Raw genomic sequence first — 18,817 nt, 5'->3', positions numbered from 1 at the left:
TGCCAGTCCACTAATGGCTGATTACATAATTCAATCTTTTGTGTGTTTCTCTCTGCAGTTCTCCACATCCATATAGCTTCACTGTGAAATAAACCAAAAAACCTCCAGGACCTTTCAGCTAAGGTAAAATGTTTGGAGTTGTACGTTACTCCATCAACAGTAAATAGTCCCCGTGCCTTTATAGATATCACTTCCCTAAGTGTGCCTAAAAATCGGTGTAAATAAAAAAAGCCACAAGATCTGTGTGAAATGACCTGTAACAAACTGTGTGACGTGGAGCTTTACTGCATCATGTGATGTCAAAGATGCTGCTGAATAAGACGGATAATTATCAGAGACAGATGAAAACATATCCTCCTTGGTGACAGTAATAAAACACCAAACTGAGAAAACTTGTTTTTATTTGTGCACATGAATACGGCTCCCCACCATGACAAAAAAATAAATATTCATAATTGTTTTTGCTATGAGCATGCGTGTTTCATCTTAGAGGATATAAATATATTTAAATATTTCTCTAAATTAGTGAATGCTGGTGGGCACTCGTGAACTGGATCTCATCATCTGTGTAAGAACAAGTGTTAGTGATCTAATAGTTTAACATATTTCACAGTCTATGTGTGTATGAGCCATGATTGCAACTGAATACACACGTGTCAACAATTCAAGAACAGTACAAAAGGAAATTATAATGTAAAACAGTTCTTTTTTGATAAAACTAAGAGCAACCGTTTGCTGTCTTCTTCATCAGGTTCTTCTGCAAGACGCAGTCGTAGAGTTCCCTGGAAACCTGCTCGAGTCCTGCCACATACTCACGTGTTCTTAAAATAAGTGCATTTGTGTTTTGGCATTCACAAACAAAAGCATATCAGTCTTGAGACGACAAACTTCATGTCCCCATCACATCGTTTCTTTTTTTCTCCACAGAAGATATAAACACACACGGCATTAAAAAAAACTTTCTCGCTCCTTCTTTCTGTAGAACTTCGTACTTCTCTTTCTCATTCAGTTACTTCACTTTCGCTGATCTCAGTAGGAAATCACACAGTTCATTTCATCGGCCAGCTCGTCCTCAAAACGAGACATCGACTGACTGGCTCCGCGAGCTATCAGGTCGGTGGCAGCGCTCTCCATATCGTCCATGCTCATGTGGCAGGCTTCAGCGATCTCCCTCTTAGCGAAGTTCACAAACTTAGGGTCCCTGGCGTAGACGCCGAGACCCTCGGAGATCAAGATCTGACAGTGGGGAGGAGGGAAACAAATATGTAAGACAGGATTATGTTTTCAGATACTCACTCTCTGCCACTTTGAAATGCTAAATGGTCAACACTGTAAGATTCAACATTTAAAAAGAGATATTGGCATAGTCAGGTGTCACTTGACACACAAACAGGTTATTCTTGCTGTAATCGTTCCTCCTGTTCATACCAACCACAAAGAGATTCTCTAGCAGGTTTTCTACAAGTTTCAACAAGTAAAATTCAAGAACTTTTAAGACCATAATGAATTAAATACAAGACATTTATCATGTACGACAGATATGAAGGAATATCAGAGTGCCAGAGTTACTTACACTTCCCCATAATCTGAGATAAGGAGCAGTAGTCTAATAGAAAATAGACGTTGAAACGCCACATTACCTCTGTACCTACAGACATCGACAGTAGGTATCCTGTTAAATGAGTCTCCAGTGTAAGTGATGGGGAACAAGATCTACAGTCTTGTCCCATTAGAATTAATAAAACACTTCAGCACCAAATCAAGTATCTTACATTAACAACGTTTTAGTGTGAAATTCACTGATTTAATCTTTTAAATAACACTGAACCAAACAAATGTATCTGCTTCTAAGTTGTTCTTTGTTTACTCACCGACTCAACCAGACTGTCGGCACTGCCTTTGTTTAGGTAGCCCTGATTGACCGGTGGCATCCTCATGCTGGTGAAGGTCCTCGCCTGTCCGGGGTACCAGCCGGGCCGGCTTCCTGCGGGGAGGCTGGCAGAGCCGTCGCTCCACATAGGCTGGCTGCTGCCGGTGGCTTCGTCCACCAGGATCATGGGAGTGTAGATGAGCTTGCCCCTGCGCCCCGAGGGTGGGATTATTCCCGGAACAGGAGTGGTGCCAGCTGCTGTTGTGTTTACCCAGGAGGCAGTAGACATCGAGGACGCGCTGCCGGGCCGGGAGTCAATGCTCTGCTGGGTCTGACACAAGGGAGCGAGGGCAGAAGACCGGTGAAACCAGATGAGAAACATTTTGGTGGTTGAAAACGAGCAGTTTGTTAGTTACACGCATCGGTTGTACCTGTAGACGGGATCTGGATGGGGATGTGTTTCCCCGATAGTTCCCTGGGATGGGGAGGTTGTCCACGCTGCTCTGAGGCCTCAGACACTGGAAGTTAAAGGCAGGAGTACGACCTGAAACAAGAAAGTTGGTCAGGATACTACAACCCTGTGTGGGGGCTTTGGCATTAACAGTGAAAGTATACAACTATAATCTCATCCATATATAATTTGTGATTAATCCACATCTACACATCTCTTCCACTACCACATTTAAACTGGTGGTATTAAATTTAAGGTTTAAAGTCATATTTTAAAAACAATGTGGGAAACTGAAGCAGAGGCTTTTACTCCCGAACATGGGTGAAGCTCCAAAGCACTGGATCCTAAAAAATAATATATCCCATAATGCAATGAATCATTTGTTAGACGCCCTCTGCCCCAAGTCCTTGTTCTGACTACTACTATTATTATTATCATCACTATTGTTTTTTTATAGGTTGAGTAGTATTCCCAGCAATGACTCAACCGACCATTAATAATTAAGTAAACACTCTGATTGTAAATCTGTTAAGAATTATGCTAAATGGAAACATAGTCTCACTCAGTCCATACGCTTGAGGGAAAGAAGGATGAAACAAAACAAAAGTATGTTTCTGACCTTTCGGGATGTTAGGAAGAAGCCTTCGCCTGATGAACTGTGCGCCTCTGTTTTCATTTCCGCTGTAGTCGTTGTTCCCATCGTAGCCCGTCACCGAGCTGCCGTTTTCATTGCAGCCGTTCAACGTGCTCCCATTTCCATTGATGCTGATGACGCTCCCGTTCTCATTGTAGCTGGAGTACCCGTTCCCGTTGTACCCATTCGAGGCGTAGGGAGTCGGACTGGCAGCGACGCTCCCTCCATTCGCGTTGATGTTGCTGTGACCGTTGCTGATGAAGCCATTAGCATTGTATGTGTCATAAGGTATTTCTCCAATGTTGCTGGCTTGCTCCAAGCTCTGTGCATTGTAGCCGGTCTCAGTCGGTACAGGAGAGACAGGTTCTGGATACACGTACCTAGAAAATCCACACCAAGATGATGTTATTAAAGGAACACTTAAATAACAGCTTCCTCACATTCACACCGAGATGTAGATGAGAGGATTAATAAAGCTCTCACATCCTTTCTTTAAATGTAAAGTGTGCAAGCAGCTCTAAAGTGTACAAACAAAAAAACTGTTGGTTTATGAAGGTTTTTTTAGGGAGGGACTATTTCCTGGCAGGGACCAGCGACTTCCTGGAGTCTTGCAATCACCTTATAGCTGCCTGGCAAGAAATAGTTCCCCAAATAACTCCCTGTACAAACACAGCATATCGTCTTTATACTGTTCTTTAGTGTGGGAACTAACCGAAAAAAGATAAAATATATTAATTTAGGGGCCTTAAGAGAATCTTCTAATCTAACTATCCACAAGAAAGCAAATATGTATATTTTGGAAAATGTCACACTTTTAGATTTCTATTCATTCATCACAAACTGTCTCTCTCTCCTCCCTTTGAATCTTACCTGTCTGCTGATGCTAAAGTTGCAGCATCGACTTCAATATTATAAACCTGCTCAGATACTTGAGTCGTATCTGCCACAACCGGTTCTTCAGGGACAACCTCTGCTCCACCTGGTGGAGGAGGAGGAGGAGGTGGAGGCGGCAACTCGCTGAGGGAGTCCACCCTGTTGGAAGAGAGCAGGAAAATGAGGAGACTCGTAATGACTTTTATTAAAATCACAGCGACAATGATTTACAAAGACAAATGAGAGAAACTCACCTGATGGGCGGGCGCTCACACCTCACAGGCTGCTCCGTCACAACGTCAACACCTCCCAGCTCTGACCCTGGTCTCTGGTGCTCCTGCAGGCCCGTCACCTGCTCTGTGATCACGCCTCCGTTGGTTTTCATGGGCTCTGGTTCGACAATCACGGTCGTCTGCTCCACCAGCATTTCTATGGGTGGCATCGGCGTGCTGGCGGGCGTGGTGTTCACTGAGGTTCCAGGCTCGTCAAATATCTCATCGCCGATCATCTCTCCGTCTGCACCCTCCTCCTCCTCCAGGTCACAGGCCATCGCCAAACGCATCTCTGGAGCCAGGTCCTGCAGCGTCCGCAGCCCAAGCTAAGAACCCAAAAGAATAAACCCCCCAATGTTTACAATGATTTTCTACCACATATCTACAAGGAAACACAAAATTATAGTTTGGATATTTTACTGCAACTTTGCAGAGTCTTGAACTGTAAATGCATGAGTTTGGTATTAGTTACTGTTTTCACATTCATCTGCTGAAGTGCTTAAGTTTCTACAGATTACACAAGTGTGATGAAGAGACCTCCAGCACACACACACACACACACACACACACACACACACACACCACGTTTTAATGAACTATAACACATCTGTGTTTTGAAAGGAACAATATTTGCACATTCGGAGATTTAAATTAAAGGAAAAACTACAATCAAACCAAAATGATGGCTCAAAGCGAGTTTTACTTTACTTCATCAATCAAATCTATTTTCAAAGTCACCTGAAGAGAAGCCGCCCTGTCCTTCCTCTTGGATTTCCTCTCCCTCTCCTTTCTCTTGCGGAACTTTTTAAAATAGTCCTGAATCAAGAAGCTGGCGTAGAACTTCCCACAAGTCACCTCGTCACCTGAGGAGGAAAAAGGAGAAATTAAAAAGTGACTGTCTTTGTAGGTGGTGGAGGGGAAGAGGAGCTGAATAAGCTTTACACATTTCTCTGGATAATAAGATAAATGAGTGTATTTGCTATTTTACTCTCAGAAGAAACAGATGCCATTGATGGGAAAAGCTTTTTTTAAAATTCTGAGTGATTGGCAGCTATGTAATTCTTTGATGTACCTCTAGGGGGAGGAATGACTTCATCGATGAGCTTGGGCTTCGTGCGCTTCCACAGCTTCTTGATGATCACCTTCAGCTCTTCGTTCTGTTGGTCGATGGGGCCTGAGGGGGACAACAAACCCGACAGCAACCAGATTACACTCAGCACCGTGTCTCACACACGTCGGACCAGTGTGGATGAGTGTGTGGACTCACCGTCAGTCTTGATCTTCAGTGAGGTTCGCACGAGGGCAAACAGAGTCGCATTGAAGGTGACCGTCCCATCAGAGTGTAGCGGGACGTTCATAGCGACGAGTCTCTGAAGGGACAAAGCGAAGCAGAGGGAGTGAGATCCATCCATCTATCTAATCCTGCCCCTGAAGCCTGATGTGAAGCTCTGACTGTGGTGACTTACTTTACAGGCAACTCGATGAGGACATAGTTTTCCAAAACCAAGCGGCGGCTGAATCCTTCGCAGCATAGTGACCACGTCGATGTGTTTTATACGACCTCTGCAAAAAGCACACAAACACCAATCAGACAATTACTGACGCGTGACTCACAGAAGTAGCAGAGGAGGAAAGAGAAAAGAGGAATGAGACTCACATGGCCTCTGGGTCGTAGTCGGACCAAACTCTCTTGAACTCGTCCAGGTGGTGGGTCCCCAGCACGGTCCAGTCTCGTGTCAGGTATTCAAAGTTGTCCATGATGACGGCGATGAACAAGTTGATGATCTGACAGAGAGAAGGAGGGAAACGGAACAAACTGCATTTGTGACACATCACTTATGAAGCAAGATTTGAATCAATCGTCAAAAAGTGTGACACAAAAACCCTTGAAACTACTTAAAACAGTATTTTCTATTGGAGTGGTCTTTCATAATGATTTTCTATTTGCACGTCAGTCCATCCAGTTGTAATATAGCAAACCACAGCAGGACTCAGACGTCCAGGTCTACTTTTAGCTGACAGGAGGGTCTCAGTCGGTGTCTGCTAAAGGTCGAAGACCACACACAGACTGATGGACGTCAGCTGTCCACAAGAGAGGAAACCAGAGAAGGGATGTGAGAAACACATAAAGAGAAGGAGCGTGAACCTGGATTCTGTGCTTGTAAATAACGTTCAAGAAATAAGGAAACAGTTCAGACTCAAATTCATCAAATGTCTGAAGTGAAGGGAACAAGAGGTTAAAACTCTTCTGGGTGATAGAAATGTGGAAATCATAACTTTAAAATGATGCACTCACTCGACTTGTCCGTGCTTCAGATCACATTCACACACAATTTGCTTGTTTAAAGTCACCTTCATTCAAACTGTTTACAGTCTTAAAATAGAACTGAGGTCACTGAAATGTTAAAAAAAATATTTGCCCACTTTTAAATCAGGATTTTGTGATTTGCTGTCTGGATTAACAAAATCCACGGAGGTGGAAGTTCTACGTTAGAGCGGGGAATCGGAGAAGACAGTTTAAGCTTTTAAAACTTTTATTCTCTCTTCTTAAATCTGACTTTTATCCCACCACAGTCTGAAAAACGCAACTCTGAATTAATTATCCCTAAATTTAATTTGGAGTCAGGAGCAGGTAAAGAGGTTTACTCAGTGTGAGCTAATAATCCGTGTCTCTCACCAGGTAGGCACAGAGCATGAAGAAGCTGATGAAGTAGATGTAGGACAAGTTGCTGCCGCAGGTGAACTCTTCGCCAGGTTCGGTGTCGGACTCTGGGTCACAGCGTCTGCCGGGCAGAGCTGCCAACATGATCTCCTGCCACTGTTCTCCAGTGGCACACCTACAAGGACACAGACAGACATTAATACAGCCTTCAAATCTATTAATCCAGGAAATATGTAATACTGTGTCGGGGCATAACTTGGGCTCGGTTACAAAAATCTCTGATATTAGCATCGGTCTCTTTCTAGATAAAGCGACTCACCTGAAAAGCACCAGAACGGCCATGAAGAAAGTCTGAAAGTTGCAGTTTCTGTTGATGTGTGTGTCGTCGTCTACGGCCACTTTCCCAAACGTCTGCAAGCAGATGAGTGCACATGGTGAGAGACACACGGTTGAGAATAATTGTGAGAACGGTCGGCAGACTCTTCTGTTTGCTTCATACTGTAGTTGTTTACACTTCTGATTATGAAAAAGAAAGCATTTAAAAAGAGTTGATTAGATCTCGTAATCCTGGAGGACTCACCTGCATGCCAATCACAGCATAGATGAAAAAGATCATAGCGATGAGCAGACCAACATAAGGCAGAGCCTGAGCAGAGAAGAGTCAACAACTGAAATCAGCCCTTTATTTAATCCTTACTGTCGTTATGTGAATGATTTGTTCGCTGCTGCACTGACCTGGAGCGACTTGACAAACGTCCAGAGAAGAGTTCGTATACCTTCTCCTTTGCTGAGCAGTTTGACCAAACGCAGAACTCGGAACAATCTGAAGAAGGTGATGGACACTTTTCCACTTTCTCCTTTACTACCCTGGACAGGAAATGTGTTGAGATTTTAATAACAACTCGTACAACAACAGGTCAAAACAGCTTGTACGTGTGAGACTCCAGTGGTTCAGCTCTCACCTCGCCATGGCCGCCTCCCCCCTGGATCAATCCACGACAGGCAGAGGACGTATGGAGAAGAAAAGAGATTTAAAAATGGGATGGATCAGATTTAAATAAACATCTGTCAAGAAAACATTTCAATGGACAAAAAGCCAAATAACTTCTGGACACTTTGCTTTTTCTGTAAAGTGAATGAGAGTCAGGATTTGAAACATACTGAGGTCATGTTACTCCATTTTTCTGTATAATAATAATAATAATAATAATAATAATAATAATATAATCTACTTGACAATTTACTTGAGACATTTCTTTCTAAAATCAGTCAGATGTCAACATTATGATTGTGACAATAATGTAGCTCTCGACTCTCAAGACTCTGAAAGACTTGCAGATTCACTTTCTTTTTTCAAGTCACATCTTAAAACACCTTTTTATAAATATTAAAATAAAGGAAGTTGAGGCACAGAGGGTAGAGTGGGTCATCCACTAATCAGAAGGAGTGAAAGGTAGTTCGATCCCCGGCTCACTTGCGAAGTGCCCTCGGACCTGACACCCGTTATTTCGGCCCATTTTTATAACATCCACTAACTAATGAAAACAGCAACACAGTGTTATAAGAACTATCTACAGGGACAGAAACCATCTCTGAGAAAAATGTGTGACATGTATTTTGATCCATGTCCCATCTGCTAACTTGGAGGAGGCAGAGTTTATGAAGAATGCTGCATAACCGTGTGAAGGAACTTACACTGAACTCAGACACGGCGATGTCCAACACACTCCCCACAACGATCAAAGCGTCAAACGAGTTCCAGGGATCGATGAAATAATGCTGCATGAAGACAAATGAGCAAAGTGACACTCAGCGAAAACCAGCGGCTGTTGTGAAAGTTAGTTTGAAAGATTAACGAGCCTCACGTGAGCCCGCAGAGCCAACAACTTGATGATCATCTCGATGGTGAAAACCACAGTGAAGATCATGTTGAGGATGTCCATGACGGAGGTGAACGTTTTAGACTGCTCGTAGTGCTGAGGAGACAAAAGCTTAAAAAATCACAACACTGAGACTCATCAGTTTATCTGCGTGTGCTCTGAGCGACGTGTGTGAGACGTTACCTGAATGGCCAGAGTGAGGGTGTTTCCCAGAATCAGCACAAACATGATGTACTCAAATTGACTGGAGTTGATTATTTTCCAGAATTTGAGCTGGGAGGGGTTTTTGGGGATGTAAATCTTTATAGGTTGAGCTTTCAGTGCGTAGTAAACACACTGACGCTGGACGGGGGCAGAAAGACGAGAGCGAGCGTTATTCACCGTCAGACAAATGCACAATGACGTTTAATTTAAAAAACGAGGGTTTTACAAAGGAACTGACTTGATTTTTGTTGAGTTCGCAGTTTTTAAACTCGGCCTCTCCCTGTTCTCGAAACGTGATGATGACGAAACCCACGAAGATGTTCATCATGAAGAAGGCGATGATGATGATGTAGATGATGAAGAAGATGGAGATCTCTACTCGGTAGTTGTAAATGGGCCCGCGGTTGATTGCGTTGGCATCCACCGCCCGGTAAAGGAGCCTTTATACGAAAAAAATTAAAATAAAGCAGTGAGGAAACATTTCGTAAAACACACACACACACACACGACATGTCATTTCCATTGTGATCGCCCCCTGGTGTCTCGCTGCAGTACACATCGCCTCCTCCTCCCGTAACTAATATCAAAGTCAGGTTGCTACTCACTGAGGCCAGCCTTCGAATGTGGACACGGTGAATAAAGCCAGCATGCCCATCAGCACGTTGTCAAAGTTGAACTCGCTGTTTTCCCAAATCCTCTCTCTCACCATGGGGTGGTTCATGTCCCCGTCTTTATAGACAACAAACGTTCCCCTGAAAAAAGACAGAGACACGTGTTTGATGCCGCCCAGGATGTTACAGGTTCTTTATATTCTGCAGAGAAATGACACCAGGAAACTGACTTGCACTCGTCTGGAGTGTGTTTGGCTTCATCTGTGCAGCTGTAGAATCTGCCCTGTAACATGAAACACAGAGACGGTAAAACCCCCAATAGCCACTTACTTCCACTTTACCTCCACCGAGGACATTGTGTTTTCACCCCTTTCCTTTTGTTTTCCCGCTCAGCAGGATTACACAAGAATCATTGAACGGCTTTTCAATTTAGAAAACAATTTTGGTGCAAATCCAGAAATCAATGGTTGAAATCTTGACCACGTACCTTGAAGAGCTGCACTCCGATACATGCAAACATGAACTGAAGCAGGGTCGTGACAATCAAGATGTTACCGATGGTGCGGATCGCCACAAACACACACTGCACCACATTCTGAGAACATAGCAACAACACAGCCCATGTGTTAGATTCAAACAACAACACTTCATATACACTCAACAAAAAATGTCCGAAGCGTCCAAAAAAAGGCAATACGTGATTTTACTATCATGAAAAAAGACGTGAAAATAATTTACCTTTAGCCCCTTGGCTCTGTTGATGGCTCGAAGAGGCCTGAGCACACGCAACACTCGGAGAATCTTCACCACAGAGATCGCGCTTGAACTGAGAGCAACAAGGATTTAAAGCATTTTAAAGAAATCAGTGACTCTGACTGATGTCTGTTGTTTGAGTTCCCCAGGCGTCTACTCACTGCAGAAAGAAGGACATGAGGGACACGCTGACGACCAGTAGGTCCAGGAGATTGAAGGCATTTCTACAGAACGACCCGCTGTGCAGAAAAGCTCCGTAGACCGTCATCTACACACGAGCGAGGAAGAGGAGAAATGTTTACACACTCTCAAAATGCGCACGTTTAATTTTTTTATGTCATTCTGTTTATTTCAGCCACTGTGTCCGTTACCTTCAGGACGATCTCCACTGTGAAAACTGATGTGAACACATAATCGGCATAACCGAGCACCTGAGGAAAAGAGAAACCAGTGTGAGCTTTGAAGATTTTGCGTGAAAAATGCCTGTGAGGCTCTGATGTGTTCTTACTATGTTTCTGAATGAGTGGGATTTGATTGGATCCTCAGCAGCCAGGGAAATACTGCTGAAGATGATGAAGATGAGGATGAAGTTGGTGAAGTAGGGATGATGGATGAGGTTGTGGCAGGCGACTCGCAAACTGAGGATTGGAAGGAAATAAGTGGAGCGTTACTTTGTGCTTTTACAGTTAAAAGGTTTTATAGAGTTCAGTAGAGTTGAGTTCATCGCGAACAAACACATGTTCTCAGATTACCAGTTTTTCTTCCCAAGGATGAAGAAGGAGCTCCCGTCAGGAATTGGTACGATCTTCTCTTTAGGCCCTGAGAACTCTGCCTTTAGAGGAGCAACGCCTACGATGAAATAAGGAGCAAAGGTATGAGACAGTTTCCATGTTAATCTGCACATCAAACGTTTGTCCTGCAGAGAGACGTCCGTCCCACTCACCCTCCAGTCCCTCGATGGCTCTCAGCTCCTCGTTCTCCTGCCAGTCGTCCTCCTCATTCTACAAACACAATATCAAATACTTTAACCTTGGTGTCTTATCTTTTAGAAACTGAGTAAAAATATGGAAACAATATCTACCCCTGCATCTTCATCTTCTTTCTCTTCATCATCATCCCACTCTTCTTCATCTTCCTTTTTCTCCCTGAAAAAACAAAGTCAGCTGAGTGAAAACAACATTTTTTAATGCAATGAATAAACTAATCAATGTAAAAGTAGCAGGAAATAAAAGGACGAGTCAGTTATGAATGTGTCGCTATATCATTGTGTCAAACTTACTCCACGTTTTTCTTTCCTCCACCTCCAGCCAAGTTGTCCACAGCGATAGCCAAGAAGACATTCAGCAGGATGTCTGACCACAAAATGAAGGAATCACATTTGCTCCAGTGGGAATAAAGAGACTGAATTTAACCTTCAGTTGGACCAGAGATCTATTTACAATCATTATTGATCTGTTGACGGCCTTTTGGAAAAGGATACAGTTACCACAGACAAAGAGGATGACAAAGTACATGCACACCACCATGTTGGGGAAGATAGGACCACCGTAGGCCATGATGCCGTCGTACATCACAGCATTCCAGTCCTCTCCTGTGAGTATCTGCACAGACCATCAGAGACACAAGCTGCCATTCATACCACAGTGCATAGATTTGCTGAAAAATAAAAGCGAGAGGCTGTGGGGGTGTAAATCACCTGGAAACAAGTGAGCAGAGCCTGAGGGAAGGAGTCGAATGTACTTCTCTTCATCTGCATCTCGTCAAAGTTGAATTTGCCTCCGAACAGCTGCATGCCGAGCAGAGCGAAGATGATGAGGAAGAGGAAGAGCAGCAGGAGAAGGGAGCAGATAGCTTTCATGGAGTTGAGCAGTGAGTTGACGAGGTCAGACAGAGCAGCCCAGTGCCTGCAAACAACAGGAGAGCAGGGATACACTTCAGGAACGGGTCAAAGATGGCAGTGTCCCCGTGAAGCGCCGTGTTTCAGTTACCGTGTCATCTTAAATATCCTGAGCAGACGGATGCAGCGCAGCACAGAGATGCCGATGGGTGGGATAGCCTCGAACTCGACGAGCAGCGTCTCCAGGATGCCGCCGCACACCACGAAGCAATCGAAGCGGTTGAACAGCGCCATGAAATAGATCTGCAGGCCGAAGGCGTACATCTTCATCAACATCTCCAGAGTGAAGAGCAGCAGCAGGATCTTGTTGGCTCGCTCTGTGGAGCAAAGAGAGAGGAAGAGGTGGAGCTGCGTTTAGATATTTCACCAGAATGAAGGTAAACAGAGGTTCTGCGGCGAGGATGACACTACCTTGCATTTCCGTGAGCCACTTCGGTTGTCCGTAATGCTCGGAGGCACTGGCCACGGTGTTGAGAAACACCAGCAGGAGCACCAGCCAGTAGAAGTTTGTGGTCTTAACAGCCACTCTGCAATTCTTCCTCATGGTGTGATTCAGCTGGCACAACTGGTCACTAAGGGAAGAGCGGACATCAGAATGATTTTGGGGTCGATGCTGATCGTGATATTAAGGAGTTAAACATTTCTCATACACAAACTGTATGTCAGCCTATAAACAGTAAAACTTGGATTAAGAAAATAAATAAAATTTTACGAAAATTATGAACATAAACACACATCTTTTCTGCATCGTTTATTCTGTGAAATAAAAGTTTTATAACAGCTCATATTGTCTGTTTCTATCAGCTGACCATGGACACACATTTTATTCATAAAGTACCAAACAAAGCTGCAAACTAAAAAAACACTCAATGCCTCAAAGATGTCATCAGTGTTTGGGATTTAGACTTGAAGTTATGTTCTAATGCATTTTAAATATCATCAATTTTTTGAAAAAATGGTACAACTTGATTCATGTTTTTTAGAAATGTAAAGAAAGTTCTGTGACTTTGGCTAAACAAACATCATTGCATTATATTACATCATATAACGCCTACATACCATGTTAACTCTAACGACTCATTTATAATAAAATCAATAAAACTAAATGTTAGAAATCAAACAAACAGTGTATTTTATTATTACAGGAGCTCAAAGAACGTCAGTGGAGGCTCGTGCTCTCCATCACATAAATATTTCACACAGTGTGTAATGTTGAGAGTCTCACCAGAAGCTGTTGGCCATCATCTTCGCCCTGAGAAAACAAGACGAGGAGGAAAAGAGAGATTAATTAACAGCCTCCTCTTGTGAGTCAAAACACAGTCAACTGATATTTCTCTGTTTCCTCACATGAGAGAAGCACAGAAGCCGCTGTCATCGTCGAGGTACGCGATATCATCATCAGAGTCGGACTCTGTGGACCACAGAGATTTGCTGTTGGCGACTTTGATCATATAAAATCAACACGATAACAAACGGTGGCAGCTGACGTACCTCCACCGTCCTCACTGTGTTTGTACCAGCCAAACTTCTTCATCATCTTTTTCTTTGCGATGGCAGCACCTTCAAAGACAAATAGAGATTGTTCAGATGTGAGGAAACGTGGATTAAATGTGTTTGTGTCAGTGTGAATGTGCATTAAACTGACGTTTGTTTCCTTCCTCGTCCACATCCTCGGCCTCTATGAGCCAGTCCATGTAGCCGATCATGTCCTCCTCCAACTGTTTGCTCTCCTGCGCCTTCTGCAGCTCGCCACGCGCCACCGCCTTTTCTCTTTCTTTGGAGAACTCTCTGTGGATATTCACACAGCAACACAAACACTTGGGGAACTTAGAAAAACAAAAAGAGAAATGTAAGGGATAAAGGTTTGTGTCTGACAACCAGTGACCACCCACCCGCTCAACACACCCAACACAAGATTGATGATGAAAAAGGATCCAAAGATGACGAGAGAAACAAAGTAGATCCATGGAATCTCAAAACCAATGGCGTCATTCATCTGTGCGGAGACAAAGTGTTGTTAAACAATTAATATTTAGAGTAAGAAATAAACTGTGGGGGACGTAGCAACACATCTGTGTACCCAGTAGAGCACATCTGTCCAGCCCTCCATAGTGATGCACTGGAAAACTGTCAGAATGGCAAAGAAGATATTGTCGAAGTTTGTGATCCCGCCGTTGGGACCCTCCCACTTGCCCCTGCACTCGGTCCCATTGGTGACACAAAAGCGTCCGCTCCCAGCGAACGCACAAGGTGACGGGTCGTCCTCCAACATGAGGCCTGGAGCACAGAAGGAAAACCAGGAAGTGAGTTTACACACCCATTAAGATTATTAGATGGTGAATTATTCCCTCTGCCAAGGACGTTTATGTTTTCACCCCAAGTTTTATGGTTTATTGGTTTTGTTTTTGTTTCGAGAGCAGAGACCTGAGCCGATGGAGTAACACGTCTTGTGCATCCGGCCGATGAAGAGCTCCAAGCCGATGATGGCGTAGATGATGATGACGAACATGACCAACATACCGATGTGGAGAAGGGGGACCATGGCTTTCATGATGGAGTTCAACACAATCTGTAAACCTGATGAGACAAACACACTCAATAGTCTGTGTGGGATGAAGCATAGAAACACAATCAACAAACAAATATTAGACGCACTTGGCACTCCTGACACGAGTCGGAGCGGTCGCAACACCCTGAACGCTCTGAGCGCTTTCACATCCAGGCCTCCAGGTTTTCCTGCAGCGTGATGGGCCTCTCCTGGCTTATGATCCGTCATGGCCTCTGCTATCACACTGAACAACCTGCACAGGCGCAGACAACAAGCGCTGCACTTTACTTTTTCATTAATGACAGAATATTTGATATAGTGACTCATTGAAGCACCAAAATACCCGACAACGACGATAACGAAATCAAGCAAGTTCCATCCGCTGCGTATGTAGGCGCTGGGGTGCATGACTAAGCCGTAGGCAAGAATTTTAGTGAAGGTCTCGATGGTGAAGATGACGAGGAAGACGTACTCCACTTGTTCCTGAAAAGAGAAGAGACACTGACGTTGGACTGCTTATGCAAAAATTGGAGTGACCTTCTTTTAAATGTTAGTGTCTGACAGAAATAAATATTAGCGACTAATTGTCACAGTAAAATAAAGAGTTAGAAAATGTTTCATTCATTTCTCAATCCATTCTGTCTTGTTCACGCTTCTTCCTTCACTTCATGTGTTATTATCATTAAGGGCTGATAACAGTGGCTTTCTAACCTCTTAACCCAGTGCCTAACACATGCTTAGGTCTGTCACGGAATCCCCTTCTTCCTCTGTAACCTTGAGCTTAACGCTGCTAATTATCGCTTCCACTGCGACTAGGACTTTACCAGAGGCTGCCGCAATAATCCATGCACGACGTGGTTCAATGTGAGATGACTGGTATTCTCAAAAAACTGTAATGTTCACCCAAACCTGACATTAACTGATGCTAAGTCCCTGCAGGGAAGAGAATCTTAAACTGTCAGATTACCTCCTCTGTGAAATCCAATAAAGGGATCTACTCACATCTATCCTGCTGCAGCTCTGTGTGTGTGTGTGTGTGTGTGTGTGTGTGTGTGTCTGTGTGTGTGTGTCTGTGTGTGTGTGTGTGTCCCTGCTCCAAACAGTTTTTGGGCAATTTCTTTTATTTCTTTATTTCACAGGAAATGCAGATGAGATGTAGCAAAGGGCTCCGACTGGATTCAAACCCAGTCAGCTGCAGGAGCCTTACTACGTGGTGAGCAACCCACCGGGTAAGTTGTCCCAACGTCCCACCCTATTACCCCCTTTTACTTAAACTACCTCAATTAAAACTAAAATAAAACTTCATCCCTTTGGGTCTCTGCAAACCTTTTCAGATCAGTCCTGAAAGCACAGTGCAATAAAACTGACAACAACTCCACTTTAGTTTGTTCGACTTGTTTCAGTTTGAAGATCATGTGAATTTGAATTGACGGAGAACAATGAGATGAGAAAAGAGAGAGACGGAGAGGGAGGGAAGTGAGACCAGGCAGATGGTTGGTGTTTAAGTAAGTCATGATCCCTGACAAGGTCACCGAGCTAAGGCCACACCGCAACTTTTCCCCTCTAATACCACTACCATCCAACACAACACTATGAGCCTCTCAGCTATTGTTGCTACCTTCAGCAGGATACCTACTAACCACTGTCCTGTTCATGAACAACCGTCCATTGGCCAGTAAAACAGCCTTTTCCTACTCGCTTGTCATGAATCGCACACGTCAGTGTCATGACTCGAAATGACTCGAGGGCGAGAGGAAGTTCAGGACAGTCAGAGGAGACTCTTCATCGACTAAAATAAGAATTTTCTTCGGGGGAAATCGTGATTGAAATGACTGAGACATTTCTTCAGTGGCCCGATGAAGAAAATGCTTCATAAATCACACATCCTCTCACTGATCTCTTCATCTATGATTCACTGCATATGTCGTATATCAGTGCATGTATGAATGAATAAATAACACAAAGAAATAAATGAAAAGTTGGATGAAGACATTAAACTTTTTTTTTTTAGATCCTTTTTCTCCTTTCTATGTAGGAGGACTTTACATTCATCCAGGTTTTTAACTTTATCATGGTTTTGTGATGGATGCTCTGACTGTGATGATCATTTGTGTATGTTACATAATTTAAGGCCCTGAGTCCAAACACACCAGTGGAATAAAGAAGATTATTTTCCTTCATATATAACAATCTGGTGAATTCCATGTGAAACCAGTTCATCTAAACTTATGTTTGATCCTTATCTATTGGTGCACCATGTCCCCACACATAATGTTTTCCAAAAACATGTATCTCTCCATTTGAAACTCACCAGTTGGTGATTGGTGGCGTTGGAGTCGTCATCTGGGTATGGCTTGGTCACGCCCATGGCCACACAGTTGGCAAAAATGGCGAGTAGAATGAAAATATCAAAGGGCTTGAGGTTTGGAGTTAAGGGGATAAAATGCATCTTGACAGGAACAAGCACACAACTGCAGAACATTCTTCCTCCCAACATTAAGTCAGTATATGTTTGTATCACAAGCAGGAACACCCCAACCGTCTGAGACAAAGGATATTTCCACTCCACCAGTGCCAGGGCTGCCATGCGGATGGGGTTGCTGAGGGTGAGGCAGCAGAGGGCTCGGGGGGCTCTGAGGGCAGACTTGTTTGCCTGCATCGCCTTCTTGGCCCCCCCTCCTCTTTTCCTGGCCGAGCCAGTTGACCCGAGGGTGTCCGTTTTGCCTCCATTTTCCCCCGGGGGGGCATCTGTCAAACAAACCAACGTACAGACATGATGTTAATGGATTCTTAATCACAGGTATTACATGATCACTGAGATTAAAATATTCATTCCAAGCTAGAAAAGATATATGACGATGGTAGTTCTAATAGAGAAGTAGGCGTGTCATGTTGTTGGGCAGCTTTTCATGTGATTAACATTAAAACTATTCAAACAAGAACACCCTGCACCAGGTCTGGTTGGTGCACAGCCTGCAGGCCCACCTCACACCTTATTTCACTGCCAATATGATCACACATTTCATTCTGCAACTCAGGTGGACACATGGCTGCAGTAACAGACAGGTACTCTGTCCTGAAGGCCTCACAGTATAAGACCAGATGTGACCTACTTCTTTATAGGGAGCGGTGTGGCTCTTAGCCCAGCACTAACGCACAGGGAATAAGCCTGTGGGTGCATGTATTATCTCACCTATGTGAAAACTGCACATGAAGGACTTTGAATATGATGCAAGTTGCGCGTCGATTCTTGTAAAATGCTTTAATTTAACTGAAGCAAAGATTTGCTGTAAAACGTACCTGTGGCTTCATTGTCTATTTGCAATTGCTTGTGATTTCTACATAGCTTTTAAGTGTAATGAACCACAGGCGTTTCTCTACAATGAATATTCCTGCAATGCCATCTTGCAGCCAACACTACAGAGACCATATGCGGAGTCCCTACCTTTCTTTGCCCCCTCCATGTCCGCAGTTTAACACCACGAATTCACGTCAGATATCTGCACCATCAACTCCTCAGGGGATCTGCGATGCGCACTGGATCATAGATATAAAAACCTGCAGCCACCCCCACCCCCCAAAATAGAGAAGAAGAAGTTTCCAGGAGTTTAAACCGAAGCAGCCTCATATCCACATGGTGCAGCTCAGTCCGGAGCCTGGAAATCCAATTAGAGCCGCTTTCTGCTGATTTCTCACTGTGCGTAAAATAAAAATAAAAACTGCGATTTCCTCTTGTGTTCTTTTAATCTACGTAGAAATATAAAGGCGAGGAATATTAAAACAAACGCGTCCCCATATCCGCGGTGGTCAGCCGTCAGGATTAGACGCGCTGAGCCGTTTAAAAGGGATGACAGTGGAAATCTTTTAAGGGGAAGGTGGAGAGAGACCTGGGAGAGTCTCCGTGGCCCGCTGCGCTTTTGTTGCAGAGTTCAATAGGATGAGAACAGAACATTAGGAAGTTCATGTCAGGGTGGAAATGATAGATTGAGTTAGAGAAAACACATTTCAGGATTTCTGACAGAAGCAGCAGGGTGCACTACCAGGAAAGAGGAAACCAGGGGGCGCACTTTCACAGCAAATAAGAGATGTGATCGAGCCCGAGTGCATGAACAGGAGATAAAGTGTCAACATGTCCCCTGCACAACTTTAAGCTTTCAAAAGC

General features: G+C 43.9%; 1 protein-coding gene across 2 annotated transcripts; it reads right to left on the bottom strand.

The window, feature by feature from the left end:
• Positions 1–384: 384 nt before the first annotated feature.
• On the bottom strand, positions 385–18,708 carry cacna1fa (calcium channel, voltage-dependent, L type, alpha 1F subunit a). Of its 2 annotated transcripts, XM_069527299.1 has the most exons (47): positions 18,101–18,708; positions 17,216–17,403; positions 16,967–17,074; positions 14,999–15,138; positions 14,763–14,908; positions 14,532–14,684; positions 14,188–14,384; positions 14,000–14,103; positions 13,753–13,895; positions 13,599–13,667; positions 13,455–13,518; positions 13,333–13,359; positions 12,519–12,679; positions 12,199–12,424; positions 11,907–12,114; positions 11,691–11,811; positions 11,490–11,562; positions 11,292–11,355; positions 11,154–11,211; positions 10,963–11,059; positions 10,719–10,848; positions 10,582–10,641; positions 10,372–10,478; positions 10,196–10,283; positions 9,945–10,052; positions 9,688–9,740; positions 9,452–9,598; positions 9,085–9,286; positions 8,826–8,984; positions 8,628–8,738; positions 8,458–8,541; positions 7,725–7,745; positions 7,498–7,629; positions 7,343–7,408; positions 7,082–7,173; positions 6,778–6,937; positions 5,758–5,885; positions 5,567–5,663; positions 5,368–5,470; positions 5,173–5,274; positions 4,839–4,963; positions 4,083–4,426; positions 3,826–3,987; positions 2,941–3,335; positions 2,302–2,414; positions 1,872–2,201; positions 385–1,236 (listed from the first exon to the last, which is right to left on the bottom strand). In XM_069527299.1, the coding sequence occupies exons 1-47, from the start codon at positions 18,117–18,119 to the stop codon at positions 1,030–1,032; spliced, it is 6,192 nt and encodes a 2,063-aa protein (XP_069383400.1). In that variant the 5' UTR covers positions 18,120–18,708; the 3' UTR covers positions 385–1,029. The 2 variants fall into 2 exon arrangements, with proteins under 2 accessions (XP_069383400.1, XP_069383399.1); XM_069527298.1 differs by having other exon boundaries at positions 14,763–15,138.
• Between the last annotated feature and the right edge of the window lie 109 nt (positions 18,709–18,817).

Source organism: Paralichthys olivaceus, chromosome 6 (genome assembly GCF_024713975.1).
Source record: "Paralichthys olivaceus isolate ysfri-2021 chromosome 6, ASM2471397v2, whole genome shotgun sequence".
Lineage (NCBI taxonomy): Eukaryota > Metazoa > Chordata > Actinopteri > Pleuronectiformes > Paralichthyidae > Paralichthys > Paralichthys olivaceus.
This window is presented reverse-complemented; position numbering and strand designations above follow the sequence as displayed.

Coding starts and splice junctions, on each gene's coding strand:
- cacna1fa (XM_069527298.1), bottom strand. Junction 7,746..8,457: donor TCGCCGTGTCTGAGTTCAGT/GTAAGTTCCTTC, acceptor GGATTGATCCAG/GGGGGAGGCGGCCATGGCGA. Junction 2,415..2,940: donor TCTTCCTAACATCCCGAAAG/GTCAGAAACATA, acceptor TTCTTGTTTCAG/GTCGTACTCCTGCCTTTAAC.